Genomic DNA, 18,739 nt, shown 5'->3' with positions numbered 1-18,739 from the left:
CCATTGGTTTTGTTAAAAGAAAAGTCTTCCAGGTTGTAAAATTATTAGTTTCAAAAACTCTGGCTAACCTCAAGATCAGGGACACAAACGTGATCCGTCCGATGCAAGAAGACATCAGCAGTTTAAGAAAAGTATGATAAAGTTAACTCTTTATTCCAAAGCTCGTCTACTTACAAGTTAGGTTCCCAAAGGCTTTCTTCAAGTCCTTTCCTCTGTAAGTCCTGGGATATTAAATAAGCCACTGCTAATAATCTCCTGTTGATGGCAGGGAGAAATGGAATACTTCAACACAGGACAGCTTTAATCCACCTATGACAGTTCTTAGAGTGAAAATGTATAGGAGACAGACGTTCCATACTCATTTCATGCACTTTAAGTAGTTAGAGTAAGTTTCTGCCCACTAAAAATAGCAGTGACATGATTTCGCGCTCCCCAGAAAATGCATAATTCCGTCCAACTTCAAGCACTGAATCATCAATCCCTAAGCAGCAACAACAGTACAAAAATGGAGACCCCACCAACAAAGATCTTGATGTTTTGGTGGATAAACTCTCTCCAGGAGACATAAAGCTTACATGGCCTCATGATCCGACCGCTGCCCTCCTTTCAAGCCTCATCGGCCCTACACCTTCTACACGCAACCCTACCTTCCGTCCATATTGAACTTGATTACCCATTCCCCCTAGCCTCTACACCTCTGCATGTGCACAGGACATCTGTCCTCACCCCCATCTCCTGGTGTTTAATTTTTAGAATCATAAAAGATACAAAGAAAAAAATGCATATATATATATATATATATATATATATATATATATATATATACACACACACACACACATATATACCAGGGGTTCCAAAAAAATGTATACACGTGGACACTTTGGTCAATGTTGCTTAAGCAGTAGTTCGCTGTAATCAGAAGTGTCTCGATGCTGATGGTAACCATTTTGAGCACCTCTTGCAATTGCACAAGTCAAATGTGACTTGTATTCATCTTTTGTTATCGGTATATATTGAGTATTATGATTTTCATAGTTTTTTTCCCTTTCTTAAAATGTGTATACTTTTTTTTGGCACCGTGTGTGTGTGTGTGTCTGTGTGTGTGTGTGTGTGTGTGTGTGTGTAAAATCATGCTCACATTACCACCATTTGGAACTGACAAATGTTAACAGTAGTGCGTATTACTTGCAGTCTATTTAAGACTATTTTCAAAGGGCCAAAACTCAAATGCTTTTGTGATCAATCCTCAGTTAACCAGAAAGAGAAAAATGGAAACAATATTATGAAGCACTTTTATATGCCAGTCATCACCCTGATGGTTCATACATATTGTAGAGTCAACCTTCCCAAAAGAAAATTATCCACATTTTATAGATGAGGAAACTGAGACTTAGCTGATTGACTACTACCCAGGATAACACATTCAGTAAATGTCACTACCATGTTCAAACCAAATTCTATTTAAATCCCAAATCAGTGGGGCTTCCCCCTTTATTGTCTAGATCCTCAAACCTTACCCATGTCTGGAAAGAACCTGCACTTTCTGATCCAGAGAATGTGCTTTCATATTTGTTACTCATCTTCATTTAAAAAATGTCAGTTAAGTGCCTACTATGAGTCCTGTGCTGTTATCTCATCCGTGTGCAGAAAATTAATTAACTGCATTCAGAAACATTCTGGTTAATCTAGCAGAAGAGTAAGAAATAAAGGGGTTATGGAATGGATGTTTCTCCACTGCAAATGAAACATGCAACCATCAGGGCACTGAGAAAACAGCATTAAAAGGCTGACTAGACCCCCACTGGTTAAGAATGATAAATGACAAGCTTTATTCAGACTAGAGGACCCCGGGAGTTTCTCCTGATCCTACTGTGATTATAATGCTGTGGCTGCGGCATGAAAAGAATTCATAAGGTGACTAGATATTTGAGAGTCATATTTAAAAATTAGCTGTCATTTCTGATTTCTATAGTGTCCTATATTTTTGTTTACACAATTTAAAAAAATGAAACCTAGAGATGAATAATTTAGCTCCTTTCTCCATGTATCTTTTCTGTGCCCAGTACAGATTTTTATGGTTGCCTGATGGTTGGCACCTGTATGGCTCTACAGTTCGGGTCTGGTACAGGTCACCTCTGTACCTATTCCTGGCGGTCCCTGCCTCGCACAGAAATGGATGACCCCTTGGTCCCTGTCCAAAAGGGGTTACTTGTTCTTGTAGGTGGACTTTGTACTGGGGGCCTTGCCACATTTCTATCAGGAAGTCCTGAATGTTTGGGAATCATTCACTTTCTTTGTGACACTACTGTCAGCAGTTTGGACTTCTCTTAATAAATGACAACTTCTGGACTCCCATTAGAAATTCTGGCTCTTTTCTTGCTTTCCCAGATCTAGTACTTCAGTTATTCCTTAAAAATAACTTCCCCTCCTTCTTTGATACAGCATGATGTTTCTATCACAATGTTTCAAGTCTCTCTGCCATTTTTAGCTTCCTTAATCAATGTTTTTATTTTGAAACAATTTACATTTGTTTTTGCATTGCATCCATCCTGCTTAAAATGAACATTTTAAGGTAACCATGAGTTAGTTTGTAAGCATGATTCGACCATAAGGGTAAACAAGAGTGGATGGAGAGGTTATTTTGCTTGCTGAGGACTCTTTTCATCAGGTTATATGCTTTTATTGTCACTGTATTTTTACTATACACATATGTTGTTGATTTCTCAGAAATCCAGTAAAATTGTAATGGACCCTGTTATTGGCAAGTACAAGCCACAGAATAAAACATATACCCTTTTGTGACGTCCAAGCAAACACCACTAACCCCCAGAAATTCTGTCACTTGGGTATTTCCTCAGGGTAAGCATCAACGCGTGAGATAGTTGTTTATCCGTCTGTTCCTTTGTTCATTCATTCATTCAACAAACATCTCAACAATGTAGTGATGTAACTTTGAATAAGACAAAGTTCCTCATGTTAAGAGCTCATAGATTACTGGAAAAATACATAAAATAAGAGATTGCTATATAACGTGATAAATACACATAAAGAAAACACAGGGTGCTAAAAGAAATATAAAAAAAAATGACAAGGGCATACAACATGGTCTGTGGAGATGAGGGAAAATTCCCAGAGTCTAAAGGATGATGTGGAGTAACCGAGGGAAAGGGGAAGGAAGGGCATTCTAAACAGAGAGAACTGCAAAGGCACTGGGGCTACTGATATCCAAGTGCAATTGTTTAAAGAATGCTAATTCCTTCCTACCAACGATAGCACCACCACCCTAATCTCTACCTTCCTGAAATTTTCTTCATCTATAGTTTCCTGAGATTCCTAGATCACAGTTTCTCATCAAGTGAAGCAAGCAAACTTCTCAGACGAGAGGTCATGGTGGAAGAATTTATAGTGAAGGTTTTCCTCTTCCTAGACCCTGAGAAAGGATGGGCCTTTGAACTAGCTAGTCCGTTATAGGAAGTAGTGCAACCTGTCCCAAGTAGCCTACATTTGTAATCCAAGGACAAATTTAAGTAATGTGGCTTCTTCCTCATATTTGCCCCCTCCAAAGAAAGACAAGCCCAAGGTATAGAAGACATTTCCTTTCCCTTTCCTGGGAACCGTTTCAGTTTGTAAGCTCTTCTCTCTTCAGCCTCTGCCTCTCTTGGCTCACATCAAACGTGTCCTGGCATGAAGGAGTTTTCAAGAAAATAAAAAGAGACCCTGAGGTTTACACTGAACACATTTTGGAAAACAGTGGGCCGAAAGAGAACTGCTTTGCAAACTTTTTATTGGAGACCTAAGAACCCCATGAATGCAAGCTCCATGAAACTGGTCTATCTCTCCCTCTCTCTTCCTCTCCCTCTCCTTCTCCCTCTCTCTCTATTTACCTAGAGTTTCCTTTACTCTCTGTACCAAAATGCAAAGAAATGTCCACGTCGCATATGGGGTAGACAGGGTTTGTTCTAGGACTTGGAGTCACACAGAGCACCTAAATCGGTTGCAAACATCTAAGAGATTTTGACAGGAGAAAGCTCTCTCTATATCAATCCTGTCTTATTTTATCTTCTTAGCGGGGTTTGCTTTTCCCAATCAAATGGTCACCGGAGCAGCCTGAATCAGCAGCCAGGATAACCCAACCGAGAACCCAGCCTGTCCGCTCTGTTTCATGAACACGGCCCCCAGGAGCACACTGCAGACCGAAGGGTCAGCTCCCCTCACACACAGGGGACAGGGAGGAGGGCTGAGTGGTTCTGAAACACCCGTACCTGCCCACCCCCTAAAACAATGATTTGCCAAATCTCAACACAATGTTTAGTGGGGGTTGACCATCTTCCTTCCCAGAAGGTAACCCTGTAGGAACCTTAGAGACGGCAGTCTCACTGGAGTCAGGCAACTGTATCTATAGTTTAAATTCCATAGTCATTTAAAAACATAGAAAAGTCCTAGAATGTGGGGCCTTCCAGAATGTGGGGCCTGAAATCTTGAATTCAGATAGCAGGGGTCAAAAGTAACTGTTGTACGATTGGCAGGTCAATATGGCGTAGCATTTGTATTCTTCCTACCTCACTGATTCACTCAATAATAATACAAGTCTACATCAATCACTTATTATATAGGAGGTACTGTTCTAAGGACTTTACATATTATAACTCAATTCTCACAGCAACACTATTAATATACCCTTTTTACAGATGGGGAAACAGAGCTACAGAGAGATTAAGAAATATGATGAGGTCACACAGCAAGTCTGGCTCCAGAGTCTGCTCTTAGTTCCTCTCTATATTTTCTGTAGTCACAAAATATTTATTAAGGGCCTACTATGTGTCAGACACTGTGAATAACATGGGACATATATAGATGAATATGACAGAGGCCCTGCCTTTGAGAAGCTTCCATTCCAGTTTAGGAGATAGCAACATATAAACATATAAGTACCATTTATGTGGTGAGTCTTATAAGGTAGATAAGCAGAGGTGTCACAGGACCACACAGTACGGTCCCCCTGACCGGAGGGGTCATGAATGTGTTCCTCTAAGAAGTGATACTCGAGCACTTTCTAACAACGACACTGAAATATAGCTGTAACAAAAGGTTTTGATACCTGGAGTAGCCCTTCAGTTTAGACCATGAAACTTACAGAAAATGAAATGCCACAACTCAAATGGTCTTACGCTGGGCACCTGGGAGTCGGGCAACAAGAGCCAGTGGACAAAGTTAAGAAGATATAAAGTGGGTAGATTGGAGCTAGAGAGACTTCCCTGACAACCTGACAACAGGTGTGTGTGTGCCCCATGATGATAGCAGACTGGTGAGCAGTGTCTCGGGGGCATAGGGAAACCGATGTGATCTGACAGGCGTTAATGTCCATCCAGGGAAGCAACAGAGTTCAGGGAATGGGTACCCAGGTTCCAAACAACGAGGGTGTTCACAATTGGACTCCGATCAATAGTGTGGGGCATGTGGAACTAAGCTGAGAGCTATGAAGAGCTTAGCTGAGTCTTGGGAGTCCATGTAAATAGAACAGAGTTAAGGGCAGGGTGCAGTCTCCGTGAAATACTAGGATACGCTAGGGGAGAACTGAGAAGGGAGGCCCAGCCACACACACCGGGACACTTTGAGGAATGCGAGAAAGCTATGACTCAGTGGGCACATTGGTGTCTGTGACACCAGACGTCGCAGAGCCAAGCTCCGTGACAGCAAGACTGGGACCATTTAATGAGCGGAGGGTGCTGCCCTGGCCAGGATTAGTTGAAGTCTGGGCAGGGAAACCAAATGTAGAGTCAGACTGATTTAAACAATTTTTGGTAGACAGTTTCATGACGAGACAGGAGCATAAAATGAAGAGAGAGAAACTTGAGTTTGAATCTTACTCTGCCATTTACCAGCTATGTATCTTTGAGTATGTGCCTTAACCTCTAATGTTCAAAATCCTTATGAAAAAAAATGTACTTATGGCCGTGAAAATTAAACATACTGGTGAATATGAAGGTGCCAAGTACAGTAGGTGCTCCATAAATGATATTTTCCCTCCTTTACAGACCCCAACTGAGTATTATTGTCTCAACATTCCGTTTCTCACTACTGATGATATGTCTACTCATCGCAGTAAAAAAAATTTCAAAGCACTTTTATGGCTGAATAACTTCCTAGGCAGGACATTTCTATCCCTTTGCCTCATATTAAAATTTGTGGCAGAGAGAAAAAGAAACTCATTCAGCATCACAAAGAAGAACCCTACTTCTCTCATGAAACCACAGCCTGTACGTTCACAAAGAGCTGGCTCTTCAAAGATGAGCACAATGCACTCCTACTGCTTGTCCAAATTGTCATCCAGTTTTGTTTTGTTTTTACTTCTCTCTCTTCCTGTCCCTCAGATGAGTATGATTTAATCTCCAAAGCATGTGTGATGAACACATTACTGTTTCCTCCTCCAAGAATGTGATGTTACACTGTGGGGCTCCATTCCTGAGCTGGGGAGAGGGGAAGAGGTCAGATGGCTAGTCTTCATACAGGCATTTCATTTCATTTCACACAGAGGACATCTCTGTCCCACAGCCACTCGTATCTTGGTGACCTTCTTACAACTGCGAAACACTGGACATAGATAAGTCCCGTGCATAGCGGATGACTCAGATGCAACCAGCAATAACAACAAAATCACCACCACTTAGTGCTGTCCAACGATGAATCAAATGAATCAGATCTTTGTACCCAGAGATCGCAATAGTTTGGTTGATGCTACAGTTTAGAGAAACAACCTATTACTATGAAATCACGATTACATAATTCCTATGAAAATGATTCATCAATCAACTATTGGGTATTTATTTCAACCTACGTCTAGCAGTATGTTGGTGCTTTGGGGTTTATAAGTGAAGTAGAATTAAAACTAATGCACGTGGTCTCAAGGACAGAGTCTAGCTAGAGAGAGAATTCCCATCGTGAAAAACAAAGTGGAACCCCACATAATCCCCAGCTGAGCACTGATCAGCTGGGTGTAGACAGAGAAGAGAGTGGCCACAGTGCATTAGGGCAGTGTTGAAGGGTTCTGGCCACCCTTCCCACGTCCAACAGGGTAGCATTTCTAAAACATAAATCCGACCACATCACTACCCCTGCCTAAAACCCTTGATTGACTCCCCAAGGCCCACAGGGTAATTTCTGAATTTCTGATGAGGCTCATTAGACTTTTCATTACATGGTCCTCTCAGCCCCATCTCTTGCCATTCCTCTTCTGCCACAGATGCTCCAACCTGCAACATATTGTCTCTGACGCCGTTTTTTTACACAGCTTTCCCTCTCCCAGGAATATCTGCTCTGATTCCCCTTCTAAAATCCCATTCGCTGGGCTAATTTCTACTTTTTCCTTTAAGAATGAACTCAACTATCAACTCACTGGGAGGCCTTCCTTCCCTGACACCCACACTTACATAAGCGGACTCACACTCAGGCTGGGTTACAGCACCATGTTCCAGGCTCTCAAAATACCTGTAGACACATTTATTACAGCACTCATCCCCACTGTATTGCAATTACTGATTTACTTAACTCTGTTCCACCATCCTACTGTCCTTTTTTTTTTAAGATCAACTTTATTGAGGCATAATTGAGAAATAATAAAATATGTCCATTTTAAGTGTATAGTTCAATTAGTTTTGACAAATATGTACACCCATGTAACCACCATGACAATCAAAGGACAGAACACTTTTACCACCACAAAAGCATGTCTAATCTCCTTACTGCTCCCTTGCTTATCTTAAAAAATAAAAGATACTGAGATTGTTATAAAGATGTTTATTTTTCATACGTGGCTATTCTATAAAGATTTCATTGTTTTCTACTATATTCAAGTATTATTTATAATTTAAAAATTAAATATTTCTATTTTAAGAGTATATTTAGAACTAATTAAAAAATTAATCACTACATTGAAGAGAAAATATTTTAATTGCAAATATATTTGACAGAATTGTGCTACACAAAATTTGTAAATAATTATGTCAGTTGTGAATATTCATGTGTAAGAAAGTATTTACTAAATGTGGCCAACAATAATAAAGACTCAACATTATCTAGATGACCAACTAAAATAATTGTTAAAAATAAGTTTTAAAAAAATATTTGTAAAGTTTAAGATCACACTTTATTTAAGTAACTTACAAAAGAGTGTAGGACTAATATTTCCAGCAGTATAGTGGACTAAATGCCCTAATTAACTGTCCCACCAAAAATCACTAAAAATGGTTGATAAAATAAAATTAAAAAATACTTTTTCAATACAGTGATAGGCTGGCAAGAAATAAGAACTCCTAAAAGTCCAAACCTATATGAAAGCAGAATCTACAGAAATAAACATCAAAGTCAGCTTCCACTTGGAGGGCACTGATCAAACCAAGTAAACTGAAGCTTTATTTTTTGTAACAATTTTTTAACTGCCTCCCAGAGTTCTGCTTTATGGCTGCCATTTCCCAACCTCATCTCCCTCACATCCATGTGCAGCAATAGGGTTGGTTCTCAGTGATAGAATGTAAAGTGATATAGTGCATGTCACTTCTGGTCCAAGAGGGTTAAAAACTGGGTGTGTCTTCTTCAATCTCTTTTTCTGCTAATTACTAACTGAACACAGAAGATTCCTAGGCCCCAGATGATGGTGGAGCTACACGAAGGAAGTATTCTGAGTCCCTGAATCACCATATGGAAAAAAGCAGCATTCTCATCACACACACCTAAATTGGACTAGCATATAATTGAGAAATAAACTTTCATTATGTTACACCACATAAATTTTTTGTTGTGTTTGTTACAGCCTTAATGTTACTCTAACTACTATAGGTCTTCTTACTTTAAAGGACAAGGGGAACAATAGACAAAGTCCAGGACTGGCTCAAAAGACAGAATCTATAGGAAACCCTCACTGCATAAAACCGGGACCCCATAATGTTATTCCCTCAGCATTACGGTGAACTGGGAATGAAAGGCCCTTCATGACAATGTAAGGGAAGTTGCTTATCTTGAAATATGGTGCTGAACAGGGACAGGGAGTAGGGAGTCATTTCCCCTTAGAATGATTACAACCAGCACACTCATCCATAGGTTGCCGGCTTATATTCACATTGAGTAGTCTGCAAAACCTCCAGCTAAGAATTTAAAGTGACTTCCAGTTGGTAGTGCTCCCAGGCATAAATGAAAATTCTCTCTGGAGAAAACTCCCTTCATTCCAAGAAAAGTGACCCATGGTCAAAAACCATAAAACTCACAAGGAAACAAAGCACCATGTGCAAGAGCCAACAGAAAGAACAGGTAGTGGAATAAGCCCCATAGCTGTTAGAACTGCCAACTCAGAGTATGAAAACAATATATTTAATGTCGTTAAGAAATACTCCTCCATGAATCTCTCTTGTTCCTGTGTGTCTTGCTTTGTATGCTAAAAAATCAAGGCCCTGGCTGGTCTTCACCAAACCATTTTTCACACCTATGTTTGCAGCAAGTAGCCTTAAAGAATAAGGTAGTATCTCCCACTGGAAGAAAGTCTAGCATTGCTTACTGTCTACTATAAATGGAAAGTTCCCCAAGGTCAGCGATCCCCTCTTGTGTGGGCAGCTATCTAGGTCCATCTCCATCACTCCTGTAGAAACTGAGACATAAGGAACCAAAACAAACATGCTGACACTCTGGCTACTACTTTTTCTGTGCGCAATAAAATCTTTTGTCTCCAAGACAAGAGTCTCATGTCTTTTTCAGCATCTATATAACCGTGGCAAGCTAATTTGCAACTAGCATGAAACCTCAGACCCTTCACAGTTGATAGTCTTAAAAAAATAAAAATATGAATAGAAAGCAAGAGTAAGAAAAATGGCTGAAATACATTTAAAAAACAAAACTGAACTTCTAGAAGTAAAAAAATACTGTATTTGAAATTTAAAACTTAATGGTCGAGTTAAAGGGAAGATTACATACAACTGAAGAGAGAATTAGTGAATTAGAAGATACATCTAAAATTAATCAAAATGCAACACAGAGAGAAAAAAAGAGAATAACTCTGAAATAAAATGTAAAGGACATGAGCAAAGAGAGCAAACATAAATCTTCTTGAAGTTGCAGAAGAAAAAGGAAGCTAAAGCAATTATTTGAAAAGAAGATTGCAAAGATGTTTCCAGACTGATGAAAGACACCAACCCATATATTTGGGAAGCCCTATGAATTACAAGAGTTTAAGTAAAAAGAAACTCACACCTAAATACAGAAGAGTGAAACTGCAAAACAGCAAAATGTATAGATCTAAATATTTAGAAAGAAAAGACGTTATAGTCAAAGAAATAAAATTAGACTTTCAGCTAATTTACAACAGAAACAATGGAGGACAGAGGACAATGGAATACTTTCAATGTACTAAAAGAAAGTAGAATTGCATACCCAAGTAAACTATTGTTCTAAGAGTGGTCTCAAAATAAAGGCATTTTCAGACAAAAAGGAAAAGAAAAGAAAGACTTTTGCTATAGTTAGAGCCTCTGAAAAGTAAATTCTAAACAAAAAAGAAAAATTGTCTGTGATGGAGTTGGGTTGCAAAAAAAAATTGATGAGCAAAGAATGAGATTCTATTTTATACCAACTAGATTGGAAAAACTAAGAAGTTGGCAAGGATGTGGAACAGGGAAAACTTCATGCACTGCTAGTGAGAGTGTACAAATTGGTACCACTTTGCAGAACAATATGGCAAAAACTTGTAAAACAGAACTTGCACATACGAAATTCAGAATTTCACCTATTAACCTAGAAAATCTTATACACATGGGATACTCTTATACTGGGGCACAAAACATGTATAAGTATGTTCATAGTATCATTATTCATAATGGCAAAAAGGACTATAAATAGTTGAAATGCCCATCAACATAATTATGAATAAATAAATCATGGTCTATTATTCAACAGTGAAAATTAATGAATTACTACTATACATATTAAAGTGGCTGAATTTTAAAAATGTTAGAAACTATGTTAAATGAAAAAAGTGGTATTTGGACTCCAAACACAAGCGCTGTGAGGACTTGACATAATGATATCTCATGGCAGTGTCTTTTTCTCTTTACAGAAAAAAAAGGCACGTGACTAAGCTTGGTAGTGAGTCCCTCTCTCCCATGGCTTTGCATCCTGAGCAGAGAAATGTGAGAATAAGGAGAGGGAGATGAGAAGTTTGGAATTTACGCGTGGGGTACTGCACTGAGCAGTTCCTACTGACTTGGTTCCCGTCCTATTTCCAAGCCTACTTTTCCAAACTGCTCATCAATTCAGTGAGCCTCTCAATCTCCTCCAATAATTTCCCATCTTCCTTGAATCAGTCAGAGTCCATTTTGTTACTTGCAACCAAAAAGCCCTAACTGATATACTTAGCCTGATGCTGTCAAACAATGAATTTGTATAATTCCATTTGTTAGGACTGATCCTTAGTGATCAACTTTCTAACTATGATTTGATGTCCCATTCAGGTTGGGTAGGATTCTACAAGGAGAAAGTAAGTCTACCTGTATATTTTAAGGCCCAGCTGTCAGTGCTACCTCCTTTGGCTGAATCACTCTGGAGTTATTAATGTCCAAGGGACACATTCCTGGTTCTTTCAAGATGGTTCTCCACTCATGGTTGTGCTATGGCCTCTGAATAACAAATGTACCAAGCTGGCCTGTGGTGCTGGCTACACAAAGAATTAGTCTTAAGTGTAAGAAAATCTATCACTACACCAACTGGGTCATTCAGTTGTCTTACCTCCTCTGTCTTTAAAACTTCCCATAGTCGAGCATGATCTTCCACCAGCCAGTGTCCTGTGTTTTCCACCTTGGTGGGAAGTTTGAGTTTAGACACCACTTGAGTAGGCTCTCCCACAGGTTTCCCCTCCATCTTGAAAGAGCCAGGCAGGAGGCATTACGGATCTGTGTGGAAGAGCAAAGTGTGATCCAGGTTAAAAGATTACAAAACATAAATACATATATATATATATATATATATATATATATATATATATATATATATAAAATTATATATATATATAATTATATATATAATTATATATATAATTATATATAATAAATAATTATATATATAAATATATATATATATTTTTTTATAAATATTAAATATATATATATGGAAGCAAATTATTATGCTTGATTTGTGGAAAATGAAACCACTGAAGACAGAATCACAATAGCCATTAACTTTTAGGGCCACCTTTTATATTATAAATATTCATTATTGGTATTTTAATACAGGCTTCTAGAGGTAGGCTTCTGTCCATTTTGATCACTGGTGAAGTGATATAAATTTTAGCGTAAAGTAAAAAGCACCCTCTCCCTGTTACATCTCCTTGTCACTTTGCTCTGGCACCCTCAGGAAGAGAGATGGGAATGGGTGGACGTAAGACAAGCCTGAGTGATGTTTTCATATTTCCGTGTCAGGTACTGCCTATGGAAGATGCACTGGCTGTGACATCAGGAGTTTTACTTTTCAAACATGGGGCTGCGAAAGACAGTTTGGGGAATACAATCAACAATGTTGTAAAGATTTGGTAGGGTATCTGATGGACACGTGTCTTATTAGGGAGACCACTTCATGGACGGTGTAGATGCCTGACCACTGTGCTGTACACCGAAAGCTGAAGCTGAATAATAATGAATGTCAACTATAATTTAATATGTACATAGTCGCAGGATGTGGAGTACAGCCTAGGAAATAGAGTCGATGGTATTGTAACAGCTATATATGATGTCAGAGGGGTAGTAGATTGGGGAAGGGGGGTTATCCCTTGGTGAGGGGTGTAAATGTCTAGCTATTACATTGTTTTGTGCAGCTGAAACTAATGAAAAAAATCTATTGAGCACTTGTTCATGCGAGGCTCCATGCTGGGCACACACAAATAATTCAGTAGTTTGGTTCTTAACCTTAAGCAGCTTAGTGTCTCAGGGCAGAAAGGGCTGTAAACACGACCCACAGTACAGTGTATTACAGTACAGCATGTGAAATGCCCAATAATCGTGTTTCCTAACTGCAATGGAAGCACAGAGGAAGATGCCCTTCGGTGTTTATTGGCTGCGTTCCTTTCCTGGGCCCTGGTTTCATCAGCAGCTGCTGTAAAGACACTATGTAAAAACTGACACCTACTCTTGAAAGTCTACTTGCTTGATATCGTTCCATCTGCCACTGGCTTGTTGAGAATCATATCACACCTGCTCAGAACCATACTATCCGAAGGAATTGCCTCACCTCCATTCAAGTCCCCCTGAATCTCTCCTTCTCAGGGTAATTCGAAAAAATAAATCTGGTAATGATGTTCCACCTACCTGGAACTTTTCCCAGAGGATAACATCCAAACTCCATAAAGTGGCATCCAAAGCCACTTCTGTCTGGGTCCCTCCACTCCCTCCTCCCAGCATGCCCTGCTGCTTCTCAGCCACTCTGTTTCTGCCGTTTGAAAGGACTTATGGATCTCAAATATGTCAGTACCTTTGTCCTTTGTGACACCTGTGTTAATCTCTCTACATACCTTGGCCAGATTTCTATCATGCCACCTAGTATATTTATTTATATATACACTTTATTATATTTATTTGCTTTCAACTCTTTCCACCTTCACGTCTTTTAAGCATCTTGACACTAGTCATTGTGTCATATACAGAATAAGGACTAAACAAAGGTTCGATGAATTGGTTAATTCAGTAAATTATGAGAATGTGGTGAAAATGCAGCCACAGACCTAATATATTCAAATAATAGATGTAAAAGTCAGTACCTCTTCTCTTCAACTTTTTTTATTGATTTAGTGGGCTGCGAGCTCTTTATAAAAAAGGGCCAAGTCTAGCATTCATCATGTACTCTCAAGCAGCTAATACTGGAAGTTCTAACTGCTCATTAGTTAACAACAGACTAGTTTTCATGGAAAAGTCTTCAAGGAATTGAGCATGTCTGCAAAAAGCAGGTCTCGTGCTCACATAACCTACGGCCTGAATCAAAGTAAATGGAAGTCGGCATGGATATGCCAGGCAGGTGTGGTAAGTCAGAGGATTTGAGAAAAGGGTCTTCTGCTGCGGAGTTACTTCCCTGCCTCACATTTCATCTGTAAGTCATGGAGAACAAGCCATCTGCTTGCAGAGAACAGTGATGGAAAAACTGCTAATCAACACCACTTTACAGCACTAAGAAACCCAGAGCACCGAATACACTCCCACCAGGAACTAGGAAACAGAACCTTTATAATTAATGAACAAAGTTCTTCTGAGCGGACATGCTAATAAATGATGCTGACACACACATGCAAGGAAATAAACAGAGCAGAGTCATGTGGAGTTTCAGCCCCCCCCCAACTCCCCCAAAAAAAGAAATGAAAATAAACAGGCAAAATGGAAACAGGCCAGATTAGTAGGGAAGGAAATTCCATTGTTGTTATTGGAGATAATACTGTAAACAACAAATAATAAATCAAAACAAAGTGGAAAAATTACATGAAGTGGTTTTGGCTGTATCTTTTGTAGATCATGGAAACATCACAGGATACAATAGACTACAAAATCTCAGGGGGAACGATGTGGTATCGTTAAGCCTAATGTATCCTAGTGACCCCACGGCTCTTATTCTAGTGTCTGCCCACAGCTGCTTCCCCATCTCCGCAATGTGGGTGAAAGATGGCAAATTTTTAGCGTCGGAGACTGAACTCTACTGTGTACTGACTTCCCACAGACTGCTCCTTCCCCTGTTTGGGAAGAAGATGCAGTTCCGAGTTTTAAACCATTCCAAAGCACTTGGGAACTAAGGATGGATGCAGAGGCAGCCAGCGCTTATGAGGCTCTTCAAGACTCCTCCACCCTCTCTGAGACTTCAGGACTTTTCACCCATCCTCACTCAGGACATCCCCTCATTCACAGAAAAAAAGCTAACAAACAAACAAACACATATGCAATAGTGAGCTCCCACTGTCCATAGGCCACGGTGTTATGTATTTTCCACAGGATCTTGAATCCAGACCGTAACCCTGCAAGGTAGGTATCACCATGTTACAGCAATGAAAGAGTCAATTCAGAGAGGGTAAGTAACTTTAATTACACTGCTAGAAAGCTGTGGAGTTTCCAAGTTCATGCTCTCTCTCCTATGTCAGTTCAGAAGCCCTTCAACCCCTTCCCCCATCACTGGTGTAATGGGACCTCCCTCTCATCCCCCTCCCCATGGACAGAGTTAAGGTGTCAGTATGTCAGCTAACTGGCACAACCATGCCCCCTTGAGAGAGGGTCACCTCTGATGACTACATAGTTAAGAGTGGGATAGAAAGAGGGAGGGAAACATGGAAAAATAGATGATTCCTTTTTCTGTTCACTCCAATCCCAACTTCTGACCAGGGCTGGCTCTATGAGCATCACCTGGTCACACAGAACCCTGGGCTCAGAAGGGTCCCATGCTTGGTTGATTGCTCTGTGTTCAGTGTCTTGAAATACTTACTATTTGAACAAACAGCTCTGCATTTTCATTTTGCTCTGGGCTTCACATGTAATATAGCCAACCCTGCTGCTGACCCACCTTTGTTTTTCCTCTTCAGATCGAAAGTTCCACTCCATATCTTCTTTAAACAATTCATACGTTGTACATTTCCTATCTATTTTCCTAAAAAGAGTTAGCACTCTACACAGTGGAGCCATTTTGTGTTAGAATTAAAACAGAAGGCATATGTAGACCTTCTCCACCTCTGATACGCTGCGGGTCTTAGAATTGAACTACTAACTTTTTTCTTAAAACACACAGTCAAGCTCACAAGCCAACTTCTATGCAAATACTACTGATATCAGTTCATTCAACAAAGAAGATGATAGCATTGTAAATCTAAAAGGCAGAACCTTCAATTCTATTTAATAATTGGCCTAAAATATCATAAGCCTTATGAGCTCTTTTGGAAATCAGTCTTGAAGAACTGTCATCCTAAAACAGCTGATACCCAAAGCAGAATCTTTTTTTAAACCACTGGATGATGAGGTCAGCCTTAAGTTGGAAGTGGGGTAGAGAAAGGAAGCTGTATGTATCTAAAGGCAAATATCTGATCAGAGAATATAAAAGCAAAATTTTGCTCAAAAATTTAAAAAGAAATTTGCTCGAGAACTGTTTTTTCGACTTGTAAAGGGGTTGTGATTATCCACTGTCTCTACTGCATGAAACAGAGAAGCAAAACAAAAACCAGGAAGACAGATGCTTCTGCTTGACACTGAGAAACAATCTGTAGATAAGGGACATGGCCATGTAAGGGTTTTTAAGGTCATTTTGCCTTCAAGTCCTAGAGCCCCAACATTCCCACCAAAGCTGAAGGGTTTTTTATTAATACTTTTTTAAGTTAGGTTAAATCCAAAAACCATTCTAATCAATATTTATAAAGCCTAGCTGTCTTACAAGAAATTGATAACAGAAATTGGTGAACATAATAACTTATGATTATGATTCTATAATCAAAACATTACATGACTATTATCAATCAGAAAGTCTGCATTTCCATAAATTAATTTATATCTTTAACATTTGTTTTTAAGGTCTGTATTTTCTTTTTAAAAATAGTTTCTACACTGTGCTTATGGTATAATAGGTATGGTATGTAATAGCATTTCCCCCATTCCTTCAAAAATAATCATTGACTGGCGATCGTAATATTTTCTATGGTCACAACAAAGGAACCAGGTGACAGCTTCGAATGATCCTGAACGATCATTAAGCACCAAGAGTAAATGAGCAGGTTCTCAGGAGCGAATCGTGAAAACAGTAAGTATCAAGTGACAATCTAAGAACACAAAAATTTGCCATGACTAGTGTCTGTTCTTGTCATTTGATAAAAATTATCCATAACTCTCATGAGTGTTTTTGAAACATAGCTTTCAAAATAAGTGCTAGGGCATAATTTCACTGAAATCTGTATTTATTGTATCAATACTCATACTGGATTTTGTTTGATAAATCAATCTGTACTTTACTGAATTTGACTTTCCTTCCTATGATAGTAAATAATGTATAAGACATCCCTCTAAATTGTTATCATTTTTCTCCTCCCTCTCTTTACATGTTTTTGGAAGAGAATAAAGTGTTTAATATGCAAAACCTTGCTGGAATGGTTTGGTGTTTGCTATTTTTATCTGTTAGGGCCATGCTTTTCTTCTGCCCCTGCAGACTATATCATATGTACTAACATAGTGTCTCTGCTTTATTCCCTTTACACACATAAACTCTCGCTTCTGCCTGAAGAAATTTTTTTTTTTTTTAACTCAACTCAGATTTCTTCTAATCTTGAAAATGTCTGGCAATTGCCCTGTTCCAGTATCTCCCATGATTACTGGTCTTTCTGCCATTTCTTTCCTCCTACCTTTTCTCATGTCCATTCTTCCTCCTAATGAGCTGAGGTCCTGTCCAGATAAGACAGGTTTATTTATGCTTATCTTCCTATTATCTTGAACTCTTCCACCTAAAAGTCTATCTACCAAGAACAGTCTTTGCATTTACTCAAAGGTTCCAAATAGCAGAGTACCAAAAGCACTGAAATGCCAGTCAGAAGACTGGGGTCAAATCATGAGGCTACAGTAAATTCTCTGTGTAACCTTTGGGCAAACCAGTTCACTTTTCTCGGCCTCAATTTCCTCCACTTTAATGTGAACAGAAAGTCTACAAGACTGCTGAGCCTGCTTACAGATATAAAATAAAGCACTCACCTCCCCCCTAATGCAGAAAGTAAAACGAATAGGCACTGAATTATTTTTCCAGTAGAGCTGAGGGATTTACACTACTAAACAAAGCAGTGAAAGGTTGTGATTTCTGCCTCATATATTGTACTTATTCCCAGATTATGCATTATTCAAAAGTCAAACAGTATGATATTATAATAACTGCCTGGCATTCATGGATATAACATCTGAGTTTTGACCATTCAGGAACAAGGAACAAGGCAAGATTCTGAGATGGAACCAACTGTAAGTTTGCTGGTGTTTGGTGTGCTCCCCAATCTTCACATCACCCTAGTCCTGGCTCGGGGGCAGACTTCTCTAATCATGATTGCTATTGAGGTATTTACAAATTGGGGGATCCATGAAGGTCTTAAGATGTAGCCTTCCCAGTTGTGGGGATGCAACATGGTGGCCTCACCAATATATTCCTTCTGAAAATAGAGACAGAAGCAGATGTCCGGAATAAAGGATTCCTGTACAGAAATAAAGACTGGGGCACAGACAGGCATCAGACATAGGGGAAGCCACGGCATAGAGACCCCTAGCGCTGGGTAGCATTTGTCCCGGGAAAGGAGGCTCGTCGTGTCATCTCATAGCAATACTAAAAGTCGGCTGTATTTAAAGTGACAATCTATGTCAACATATCAGGAAGTAAACAGACCCTCATTATCTCTTCCTCTTGGGAATCTCAGCAGCATTCTAGGCTGTTTGCTCTCCTCACCTTACTTTGGTCTCCGCTGCTAGACTGCCTGCTGTTTGAGAGCAAGACTCGACATCAAAATGTATTATGTTGCTTCGGTGTTTTTTAAAAAGCTCAATCACCTTCTTAAAAAAAAAATATTTTCTTTCCATTAAAACACACACACACACACACACACACACACACACACACACACACACTTCACTGGAATAAGAGATGAAGCATTTGCCATTACGATGTATTTTGGAACAAATGTCAATCATTGGGCAACCATTTTGAAAGGAATTTTAATTATGTACTGTGTCACTCA

The 18,739-nt window shown here is 39.3% G+C and overlaps 1 protein-coding gene across 2 annotated transcripts in view; it reads right to left on the bottom strand.

Annotated features, from left to right (window-relative positions):
- Positions 1-18,739, bottom strand: part of RGL1 (ral guanine nucleotide dissociation stimulator like 1) — a 211,255-nt gene that overhangs the window by 135,949 nt on the left and 56,567 nt on the right. For both annotated transcript variants that reach the window (XM_019738703.3, XM_019738870.3), the window contains exon 2: positions 11,764-11,927. In XM_019738703.3, coding sequence (XP_019594262.3) covers positions 11,764-11,895 — 132 coding nt within the window. In that variant the 5' untranslated portion in view covers positions 11,896-11,927. The remainder of the gene's footprint in view (positions 1-11,763; positions 11,928-18,739) is intronic.

The sequence above is a fragment of the Rhinolophus sinicus genome, chromosome 11 (genome assembly GCF_057876585.1).
Source record: "Rhinolophus sinicus isolate RSI-liver-muscle chromosome 11, RSI-T2T, whole genome shotgun sequence".
Taxonomy (NCBI): Eukaryota; Metazoa; Chordata; class Mammalia; order Chiroptera; family Rhinolophidae; genus Rhinolophus; species Rhinolophus sinicus.
This window is presented reverse-complemented; position numbering and strand designations above follow the sequence as displayed.